This window comes from Olea europaea, chromosome 22 (assembly GCF_002742605.1).
Source record: "Olea europaea var. sylvestris chromosome 22, O_europaea_v1, whole genome shotgun sequence".
In the NCBI taxonomy this organism is placed as follows: domain Eukaryota; kingdom Viridiplantae; phylum Streptophyta; class Magnoliopsida; order Lamiales; family Oleaceae; genus Olea; species Olea europaea.
Genome location: NC_036258.1, coordinates 3,733,188 through 3,744,621, shown reverse-complemented (window position 1 = coordinate 3,744,621; position 11,434 = coordinate 3,733,188). Strand labels below are relative to the sequence as shown.

The 11,434-nt window shown below is 33.0% G+C and overlaps 1 protein-coding gene across 4 annotated transcripts; it reads right to left on the bottom strand.

Moving 5' to 3' along the window:
* Positions 1-1,173: 1,173 nt before the first annotated feature.
* LOC111371411 (solute carrier family 35 member F1-like) lies at positions 1,174-11,221 on the bottom strand. Of its 4 annotated transcripts, XM_022993386.1 has the most exons (13): positions 11,054-11,220; positions 10,666-10,794; positions 9,625-9,719; positions 8,393-8,453; positions 7,285-7,479; positions 6,010-6,086; positions 4,939-5,021; positions 4,703-4,754; positions 3,622-3,690; positions 2,309-2,395; positions 2,130-2,191; positions 1,667-1,746; positions 1,174-1,539 (listed from the first exon to the last, which is right to left on the bottom strand). In XM_022993386.1, the coding sequence occupies exons 2-13, from the start codon at positions 10,781-10,783 to the stop codon at positions 1,472-1,474; spliced, it is 1,047 nt and encodes a 348-aa protein (XP_022849154.1). In that variant the 5' UTR covers positions 10,784-10,794; positions 11,054-11,220; the 3' UTR covers positions 1,174-1,471. The 4 variants fall into 4 exon arrangements, with proteins under 4 accessions (XP_022849154.1, XP_022849152.1, XP_022849153.1 ...); XM_022993384.1 differs by having other exon boundaries at positions 1,174-1,746; positions 11,054-11,221; XM_022993385.1 differs by having other exon boundaries at positions 1,174-1,746; positions 8,393-8,450; positions 11,054-11,218.
* Positions 11,222-11,434: the final 213 nt, after the last annotated feature.

The window sequence follows — 11,434 nt, the reverse complement described above, 5'->3', positions numbered from 1 at the left end:
TCACGGGAAGGAGAATTCTTCAGTTGGAACCTTAGAAATTGAAATCACGTGCAGGAGAATCTCCAGTTCAACTCCGTCCAATGCCACACTCATCTCGAGCTCCATCCAGTTTATGGTAGAATTTTTTATCCAAACCAAAACGACAGTAAATATATGATATATCCAAGAAAATGCTCATGATAATTTAAAAATCAATAGAGGAACCACTGTATTTGGTACTCACTTATAGTAATTGTCTGCAAACATTCTACATTAGGTTTGCTTGCCCAAAGAGGTTCAATGAAACTAAGTATGGTTCTATGAAACCAATTTCTTCCTGATTTTATTTACTGATAATAAAATAACAGATTTTATTTACCGCTTTTATTTTAACAAATTTTATTTGCCGATTTTGTTTTTGTCAATGGCGTGGAAAACAATGTATTTTGAATAGTAGATTGATGGAAATGTGTGGTAAAAAATTAAGAAAAGTTTTGAATTTGTGTGTAATATTATTTTATTGAAAAATGTAATTGAAAATGAATTTTGGAAAATTGAATGTTTAGAAGAATGGGGCTCAAACAAATAATTGTTACGTGTGTGAACGACAAGTTTGCCTGATTCCTTGAATAAATAATTTCTTGATTTTGATTTTAGATGAATTTAGAAGTTGGCACCAATTTGTTTGGTGTACTTCTATTTGGATCAATTTTATTCGAAGTTTTTACACTTGTACACTCTAGTTTAATTTGATAAATATACTTCAATTTGGTTCGATCGAGTAACTATACTTTAATTTGATTCCAATGAGGTAACTTCTTTTAATTTCGTCATATGAAAATTAATTAATGTCATAGCAAGAAATATTCGGAAATTTTTATCTATTTCATGTTAGTACCTAAGGGTATGTCATACATGCGATAATAATCATTATTACTTGTCTAGTCTGAAATTATTTTAAATGGAATTGGAAAAAGTAACCTTAATTAGTTACCGATTGACATTGATTTGTTTTTGAGTATTCAAAATTTATTAAGAAATGAAAAAGGGCAGTTGCATGGAAAAACACTCGAAATTCAAGAATTAATTTTTGTTTTTGGCCCGATTTATCTAAATTTTCTGATGTGAGAAGAAATTTGAAACAAGGCACAACAAATAAAAAATCCTCTATGCATTAAGGGTTTTTCGAAGGAAAAAAATAATAATAAAATATAACTCTTACAAATCGTCGTGCTTACTTGAAGTGGCAAATTAAGGTGTTACATAAACCGCGAACTTGTGTATCGTGGTACTTTAAATAACAAAATAATTTAGAGAGTTAATCTCATTTATCAAATCGCAACATCACAATATTCGAATGTCGTGTTTGGTCAATCGAATTAGACAATCCTAAATAGAACCTTTTTTTCCCCAAAAATAAAAAGCTAAAATAATATTCGATACTCGGACAATAATAGTAATCATTTATGATTGCCTTGTCCATGCTGTGCTGCTACTTCAATAGTGGCAGTGCTTCACCATTCTTTGCAGCTGATATTATGCAGGAATTTCCCCTACCAACTACAAAAATTATTTTTTTGTCAAAATTTTTTTCCTTCTCTCTCTTTTTTCAAGTCGTCATTACTTGCCAATTCATCTTTTTCAACAGCACTCGAAGAAGCAAAATTGTGATCCGGGTTACTCATACCTGCCTCCTCGTCAAAGTGCTTGCTTTGCTCAACCTCCTCGTCTCCAACCTCAGCAGGGTTTTCCTCCATTTTATCGCCCCTGTAATACGTACATCTCATAGCCCTTATCATATATTCTCATTGATAGTTGATAGTGCTCTTAATGAGGTAGGACTTCAACAATCTAAGATTAAGTAATACCTTAAGTGCATGTTTGGTATGCAGTTCTAAACGACTAGACAGTATAATAAATAAAATTTAAGCTTGGAGTGTTATCTAGTCCTATGTACGAAACATGCTTATACTTAGAATTGAACAGGAGTTGATCATACAACAGTCAAAATTTGACATCTCTTTCCTCCTTATAGTGGTCTAGTATTGTCGAATATACTTCACTAAACATGCAATAAGTAGGCTAAGCCTGCTAATTAATGGGGGTAGGGAAAGACAGGAAAAAAAATTGAGCAATGAAATATTACGTACACTGAGTAAACAATAAGCCCGGCAGTAACAACAGCAAAGGCTACAAAATACATCCAATCAACCTGGAAAGTGTGGACTTCGGATTAGTTAATCCAATCACGGCAAAACAAAAACTTTAAAGTTGAAAGTCAGAAGGTAATTGTAACCGAAATAATCTTGAACTCTGGGCTCTTACGAACCTTTTCATGGTATGCAAAGATACGAATTAAAACAGCCCACATATCAGAGGTCAGCAAAGACAAGTTAAGCATTGTAGACCCACTAATCTGTATCAGAAGGTTAAAAAGTTTATTACAGAAATGAAATGATCTAAATACACATGTAAAAACATGCACAAAAAAGTTAAAAACTACCTATCCTAAAACAATTATTCCAGCTAAATTTCTTATCATCATCCTCAAGCTAAATCAGCTTTATTTTCCATAGAAATTCTAGAATAAGTCCCTAAATGTTGGTTATACCTTCAAGTCTATTGTTGACCACTAAAGTCGACACTAGAGAAGTTTTAACGTCAACTGATATCCTTGCATAAGTTAAAAGGACAACAAAATCATAATCTAAAATGCAAATTAAAATATGAGGAAAGAGATAGCTACAAAATATAGCGTACATAGTGGAATAGATAATCAAATCTTCCATAAAGTTTAAACAATAATATCCTCCCAGAATAGGGACGTAGAAAAATCACAGCTTCAATGGGATCAAGCTACTGCCACCATATGGATGGGAGGGTGTTAGAAGGTACATCTGAGAACTGGGCCTCATGAATAGTCAAATATAATTAATAGGGTCAGAACTGATTGCTAACCTTGTTGGATTTGAGATTGCCCCACCCTAACTGTTAATCGAGCTCATTTACAATATTTACTGCTACTATATAATTTTTACAAATGCACGTGTACGCATAGTTTCTTCCTACTAAGAGGATATAAAAATATAAAAGAAAATAGTCTAAAACTTATTCCTATTTGATTTTCTATAGTTTACTTCCATGTGTTTTAAGTTCTTTGTACTTGTTCTATTGCAATATTGACAAAATTTCAAATAAAAATTTAAGAATTTTTATGAAATTTCAAATTGGAGTAATATATTTTTTTGCTAATAATATGTGGATGGCAGACTTCAAGTCTAAAGTTTCAGATATCAATAGTCGTGAATATGTATAGTCTTCTTCCAATATTCAATTGATCGTATGAAAAGGTGCCTTGATAGAACCTATACGAAGGAGCAAGCAACGGTAACTACTATACTTGACTTGCCCACAAAATTGACTATAGCCAGGAGTAGAGAATAGGGCTATTTCAGCACCCTGTTCTCCAAAAGCTTCATGTACGCGCTAAAATAAAAGGGTTCGATTCGAAAATATGATTAGAACTACGTATGGAACCTTATATGGCTGCAACGTAGGACGGTTAAGTGGGTTCAGTTCGGGAACTAGTTGTGGTGTTGAATAACCTTGCCATGCATAGTTGGGGAAAATGAACAGTCGTACCTTTAATAAGATCGGGACACCTGAGTAAAACAAAAACATGGCCACTGAAAATCCGACAAAAGGAAGCGCCTGAAACAAAAAATTAAAAAATAATGATCAACCAGGATATCATATTTTAGGTCTATTTTAGATATGATCATTTGCATATATGTACTTGAAAGCCAAGTTATTTAAAATTCCATACAAAATAAGTCAAACACAACACAATATTTCATTAATGTTTCTTCCCTTACTATCAATTGCTTTTACTATCAATTGCTTTATAGTCCTTCAACCTGTTCAGCTGATTTACCATTTTCTAACTCACAAATATCAAGAAAAGACGAAGGTAAAAGGACAGTTGTTTCAACCATTCTTGCTTCAGCAGACCTTTATGTAATTATCTTTTGCAATGAAAAAGATTTCAAATATATCCGAGGGAATCAGAGAAGAGAGCCTGTGCTTAATATATAATACAAAGTCCTAAGTTTGTTCAGTCAAACCAAGATCACAGCACCAAATCAAAAATGATTAAAGAAGAGGGAGGAATATGCACATTAATCATCCAAGATAAGAGAGGAATAGACATAAAAATGAACATAGCATGTAATTGCCAACGATATAGTCGCTTTAGATCTTCAATTAGACCCAGCAATGACACATATTGCAGAAAACGATTCATTTAGTCGACCCCAAATTCACAATGAAACAAATGAAAGAGCAGGATTCACGTAGCCGACCCCAAATTCATGGGGGAAAACCTTAATTTTTTGTTGTAATTCTTGTTGCACATGTATCATCCATGAGTCTTATCACTCTCCAATCAGGAAATTTGTAAGCTAAAGTGTACTTGTTAGGGAATGATACAAATTTTTAAGAAGTTAATCCAGTTAAACCTCAATCCGAGGACCAACTAGAAAGAGATTAAAGAAATATTATGACTAGATGTTTCTTTAAATACATGTTTACGACATCTATAAGTATGTACATGAATCCTCCAGAAAACTCATTACACTCCACATTCATCAGGAAAATTGTATCACTGAAGCTATTTAGACATCATATAGGTGGGCCAGGGGTGGGGGGGAGCACAAATACTTACCGCCCCAGCTGACCAGTGAATACTTTTAAGTTCACTGCGTTCGAGTATGCTTCTAAAGGCATGGTTAAAGAAGTCATTTGATCACAGAGACTTAAATACCGAGAAAAATTTAACGAATCAATATCTCATTAAGAAATGTTAACACATAGAGGTTATATAGCACTATAACAGAATATGCTTAAATTATAATGTGAATAAATTACACAATAGAAAATTATCATATCAACCAAGGATACATTTGGACAGCGCTGACAATGGCACCAAAAATGCCCAAGAATGACATGAGTTCAACTCTATCAGCACTTTTAACAAAAAATTCCTGCATAGATCAAAAAAAGAAGGATTAATGCTTCAATAGCAGAGTTGAAGGAAGAACCAGAAATTTCAATCTAGGAAAAACTTTGACATGATGGAAATATGCGAAAGTAACAAATGGAAAATTTTCTAACCAATAACTCTTACAAGAAAGTTCATCAAACTAAATTGGAATATAAAAAAATAAATCAGAATATACTTTCAACTTTTATGCCTCAGATAAAAGCGCATATTTGACATGCATTTGATGACATCTCCCTTGATAGGCCATGATGATTGAAGGGAAGCATTCAAATACTTCAAGAAAAAATAAAGGGATGGGTAGAAGTCAATAGCAAAAAGAAGGGAGCAAGGAAGGAAACATGCACGCGAAATGTATAAAAATGTATAAAGGTAAAATGGGGAGGAGAGTGTATGTAAAACACAATTAAGGTGCACTTACGCTTAAACAGGACATGTATAGAACAAAAAGAAAAATAGAAAAGGTAATGGCTAGAAAAAGAATAAAAGAAAGAAAGACAAGCAAGCAGAAGGATTAAAACAAATGTACGAGATTGAGAATGAGAAGAGGCGCAATAAACGTGTTTAGATACAAGGAAAGGTGGATAGAAACAATTACAATGTATAGAATCAATACCTACAAGGGAATGCAGGGAAAATTTGAAGGAAAAGAGGGGGATATAAAAAATGAGGCAAAAAAACAAGCCTGTGAAAAATAACAAAAAAGTACAAGAGTCGGCAGGAGGAGGGTCTGTGAGTGTATGGAGAGAGAGAGATAACAATGAGAGAACTGTAGAGGAACAAAAGTGAAAAACATGAGAGAAAATCGTGTCAATTACAAGGGAAAATATACATATGTATAGCAGTATAGATCCTTTACCAATTGAGAAGAGAAAATAAATACACTGTTAATTACAAACGGAAAATAACCATATCTATAAATACATAGGTTTAAATTAACAATTCAGAAGTAACAATATTCAAAAGCCTACCTCACCAACATTACTAACAGCATAAAGCGTGGCCCCAGCAATTACAAGTAAATCACCTTTAATAGGGTTGCTACCACCTATACCCACAACAACCATACCATCAGCAATCAAAAGGAGAGAATGAAAGAAAAGAAGAAAGAAAGATAAGAGGCATAAGCATACTTCATACTACAGTAAGACCTCTCCACAGTGATACTCCATACAGGAATAAATTCCATGCAATCATATTAAAAATAATAATAATAAATAAATAAATAAAATTGGCCCCACCTTGGGCAGTAATAAATAAGAATAATCTCCATATTGTAATAAGTAATAATTTTTCTAGATCCCGTCTTAGGAAATTGCCTACACATTGTAATAATTATAAGTATTTTGCAAAAAAAAATATGTCATGTTAAATAAAAGGTATAAGATGAAATAAAATATTTATATGAAGTTGTTAGGGACAAAAAATATGTTAAATTAGTTTAAAGGTTTAAGATGACTTTGCATATTTCTAATACTACATAGATACATGTATTAGTTTTAAATCTGTGTCTCTCTCTTTTATCAATGTCTATACCTTGAATTTCACATGCTCTTAATTAATTATTAATGTAGTTCATACTTTATCTCTAAAACACTTGCACTAAGGATAACTAAGTCAAAACAACACATCTATTAAGTTATAACCTCCTATAATAACAAAATTAGTTTGGTTCCAATATTATGAGTATAGAGAGGTTTTCCTGTGCAATGTAACCTTAGAGGAGATAGATGTCATTATAGCGATCTTTGATTCTAGGAGGCAATGGAATTGAGGAACGAAGAACGCATACTTCATTTAAAAAAAAAAATACACTTGTTTCCACTCTACCTTACTCGGTAAAGACAGAAAATTGATTTATTTGAAACTTACTATTATACTTCTCTAATCTTAATATGTTCATTTTGATTGTGATTAGTGAAGTCTCTTGTTTATCTATTTCCACTTCCAATTAGCTTGTTCCAATCAAACATGAGCAAATTAGAAAACTAAAGAGGACTCGTGTCAAATGCATATAATGAAACATCACCTTTTTTACATGAATAATTTCAACATATGCAAACATCATAACAGCAAACGAAACTACAATGGATAGAAACCAACAACGAAGAGACAGGTAAGGAAAATCCCTTCTCATCTTCTTCCAATTGTTTTTGGGTGGGGGTAGACAATTCTCCAACTGCATTTCTAGCATACTTGGATAAAGTCAAAGAAAATAATAAAACCATCTATATACAAATACTTACTTGCTCTATCTGCAGAATGTACATCTGAAAAGATAACAATCACAAGACCAGCAATGCAAATTACTACGCCAACCAACTTCTTGAATCTGTACTTTGTCTTCAAAAAGAACCAGGTGAATAATAGGACACATGGGATAGACCAACAATCCAGTAGCATGACGCTTGTAATGGATGTGTACTGGTATGCTTTCACCACTGTCAATTCAAAATATTAGACCACTCTCTTAGAAGAATGCACATTTGCAAATAGTAAAAATAATTGTTTTTTCCATCAATTTATTTCAAGTTCTTCTTCTTAATTGGCAATGAACTACCTTTTTCTTAGAAAATACCATAGGATAATGTTCTAAAAAAAAAACAAAGCTAGAAAATCTAGAAAATGTTAGTGTACAACTTACACTGTAATGTATCATTTCCAAGCCACTTATTTCAGACCATAAACCTTAAAGTCACTCAAAAACTTAATGAAGGCTCTCTAAAATAACTACAATTTTTCAGTACAGGTGAAGTGGTGAAGTTAAATAGGAAGAGGAAAATGAACACTATGGAGGGTGTTATATCTCTGGCTTAAAATGGAAAAAAGAAAAAAGTAACTGTCCAACAGTCAACAAATACCAAGAGGGTCCTGGTATACAAATTAAGCAGATAAGATGTTAAGTTCTTGCATGCAGAACATAAAATTATAGTATCTAGAAGCACTCGTGAAAAGAATATCAAGTTCAGTCATTTTTTCGTATTCTTACAGGATTATGGAGAAGAGGACAGAGAAAAATGTGAAAGAGATGTTCTGGCTTTTAAAACATTTAACATACACAAGTTTCTCAAAATCCCTTGTCCCAGAGAAAAAATGAAAAGCAGTTCATTTTTTTTCCAGTTCCTTTAGGTAGTAATGGGACACACCCTTCAGAACATTAGCTTCAGGTAATATGGCATCCATGTCTCCTAACTTCTCAAGATCCACAAAATTACTTGGCTATTGCTTAGGAATTTGTACTGAAACTGAAAAGAATGCATGAACAGATGGATGAAAAATAAGACACTTGTTCGTTTCTTTATATTATGTATTGTTACAAAATTTGATAAGCTCGAACAGGTCAAGGCAACTTACCAAGAAAATTAGCTTCAACATCGACCAATCCAAGCAGGACATAGTAATACCATTTTGCCTGCTTATGGAAGAAAGAAACAAAAGGAGAAAGTAAAACCATGAGAAATTCCTGCAATAACTAAGCAATTGAATATGTTGTGTCAATTCAAATAAAATTAAAGCACTAAAACGGAGTATGAAAGAAAAGATTGGTGATCCGCATACACTTAACCTCATCAAATGATGTAGGTCTTCAGCACATCATATGTGTGTTACAAACTACCAAAAATACATAATCATGATGTATTTAACAGTCAAAATTTGCAATATTCGTTTAATTTCTAAAGGTCCTCTCCTTTGTAGCTCAAGCCAGTTTTAGCCGTCCATTTATACAACTAACTTGGAAACCAGCACACAATCCCGTTAAAATCACTAGGGCAGCGATGATAACATATACCCAGGAGATGTTATTAAGTAACCATTATGGCCTGTCCCCTTAAAGCCCTGCACAACCTTCCCCCAGCCCCACCTCGTGCACTGATGACTACATGTACATGTCAAATTCATGGACTAAAATATTATAAAACGATTTCTTAAAATTCCAAACTAAGAGGTTGTTTGAGCCCTTTTTTTTTTTTTAAATGCATTTTGCAATAGTGTTATGATGTAGAATGTGTGGTTAAAAAATAAGGAAAGGTTTTGGGTTTGCGTGTAAAATTATTTTATAGAAGAATGTTTAATTGAAATGGAGTCAAATTACTGTTCAAGAATGCATTTTGATGGAAAAATGGGACCCAAAAAAGGACTAAATATATTTTTCAATTCTATTTTGCAAAAATAATTTTCATAAAGACAAACCAAACTCGTTTTCAACAATATTTAAACACCTTCAAAATAAAAAAAATGAAAATGAACATAAAATTAAAAATTGAAATGCAAACCAAACGGGCCCTAAATGTTTCCTACTAAATTGGATTCAAAGGGAAAACAAATCTTAAATTCTATGCTTTTCCATTTACAGAGAAATTGGTACTCACATATGCCTTAAATATATACATGTTCAAAAATTTAACTTGGTCTAGTTCTAGGAAAACCTACAAGTTCTTGAATCCTATTATCCTAATGTCAATGGAGCACTAGAACACGAGAAGTTATCTATTGATACATGATAAGTAAAAGATCATATCCAAAAGAAAAACCATAAGCAAATAGAATCAGTGAATGCCAAAATGTGCAAAAGCTGATCAGCTAACCTTGAGAGCTTTCCTTCTATAGAGCATAATGCCTCCATACACCAACGCCAATAATATATAATTCAGAAAGGACTGAGAAGTTGGTGCATTGATACCTAATATTGATCAAATAAATGAGCAAATTAAGTTAGAAATAGAATAAGCTTAAAAAATCATCTTTTTTCTTCAAATTGTAGAAAATTCTATATTTTATGCGTAACGACCCAACCTTTGTATACAAGCCGTTAACTTATGTATTGTCCCTTTTTGGAAGAGCCTGAGTCCATCTTATCCCTTACAACTTTTTGTCGAGTCCTCAAAGGTTTGAACCCAATTGGACCCACTAATATCGAGATTCAACTTAAGTCCCTCGTAGGGCAAATGTCTTGGGATTCAAATCCCAGGAAGGCGACAAAAAGCCATGAAAGGTAAGTGGCTCCGGCTCTTTTAAAGCCGACTGTATATAAGATAACGGTTTGAGCATAAAGATCGAATCTTTGCAAATTGGTAATAGAATTCAACTTAAGTCTCTCATAAGACACAGATCTTGGGTTCGAATTTTGGATGACGCGATAGAAAATCGTGAGGATCCCAAAACAGAGAGTGCATATAATATAACAACTTGGGCACAGGGCCCGGTCGTTACATTATGAAATTTCTAATTATTCGAAACAGTTTAAAACATACTAGATAGGAAAAATGATTATGAAAACTGTGTTCAAAATGTATAACAGGAGAGAAAGTATATGTTACAACTAGCAAATAATGAAACACACACAATGCAACCAAAATATGGTGCATATTTAAGCACTTCAGTTGCACCAAAAAGGGCTCTCAGCCCAGGCAAAAAAACAATTGTCAGAGGCACGCTCTGCAACTGAGCTAATACCAAGTCGTGCTAGCCTTACCACTATGCAAAAAAACTGAGAGAGACCCAATGAAATCCATTAGAAAAACAAAGTAATCAAAAGAAAACGGAATGATCATGGTAAAATAATAATAATAAGAACAATATCATTATCAATATCAATATCAATATTAAAGGGAAGAGGAAAAAGGAACCTTTTTTGGCAAGTTCAGAAGACAGAAGTCCAGTTGAAGTGATGAGAAGAGAAAGAAACTGTCCCAACCCAAGACCCACCACTGAATTCTTTGACAAACCCTCCTGGCAATTCATCATCTTCTTCCAATCTATATATGAATATCTATGCAGTCAGCGTACAATAATTATCATAAAATAGCTAAAAACCCCCGGAATTAAAAACAAATCAATAGCTGAAAAAACTCTCAAAAAGGACAATCAGCAACTCTTATTTTGGCAAAGTTCCAAAGCGTTGAAAAAGTACTCTTTTTTGTAAAAGAAATACCCCACAACCACCAATATTTATTAGTACAGAGTACAAAAACACATCCATGATCTATATATAGAATAACTGGAGATGAAATTTGCCTGTTGAGTGAGTGGAAGAAACCAACGGCTGTGAAAGATTTGCCCAGATGCCTATTGACTCATGAGAAGTTCAGAATTACACGGAATTTTTCTTGTGATAAAAATGTACTTCGCGTTATACAATGTCGATTCAATACGCAAGAAGTAATTACTGAGAAGGAGAAGTCTAATACTTGTTGATTTTATCAAAAAAGTTTGTAAATGGAATTATTTATTAATATTTAATTGTTAAAATATAATAGGTCAAACTTTATAGGATTCTAATTGGAGTTGTCACACTATTGGTCCGTCATCTACTTTTCGAACGGTGAGTTAGTCTGTGTATTGTCGTTTTAGTTCCAAACCTTACTGGATGAGATTTACGAAAAAGAAAAAAAAAAA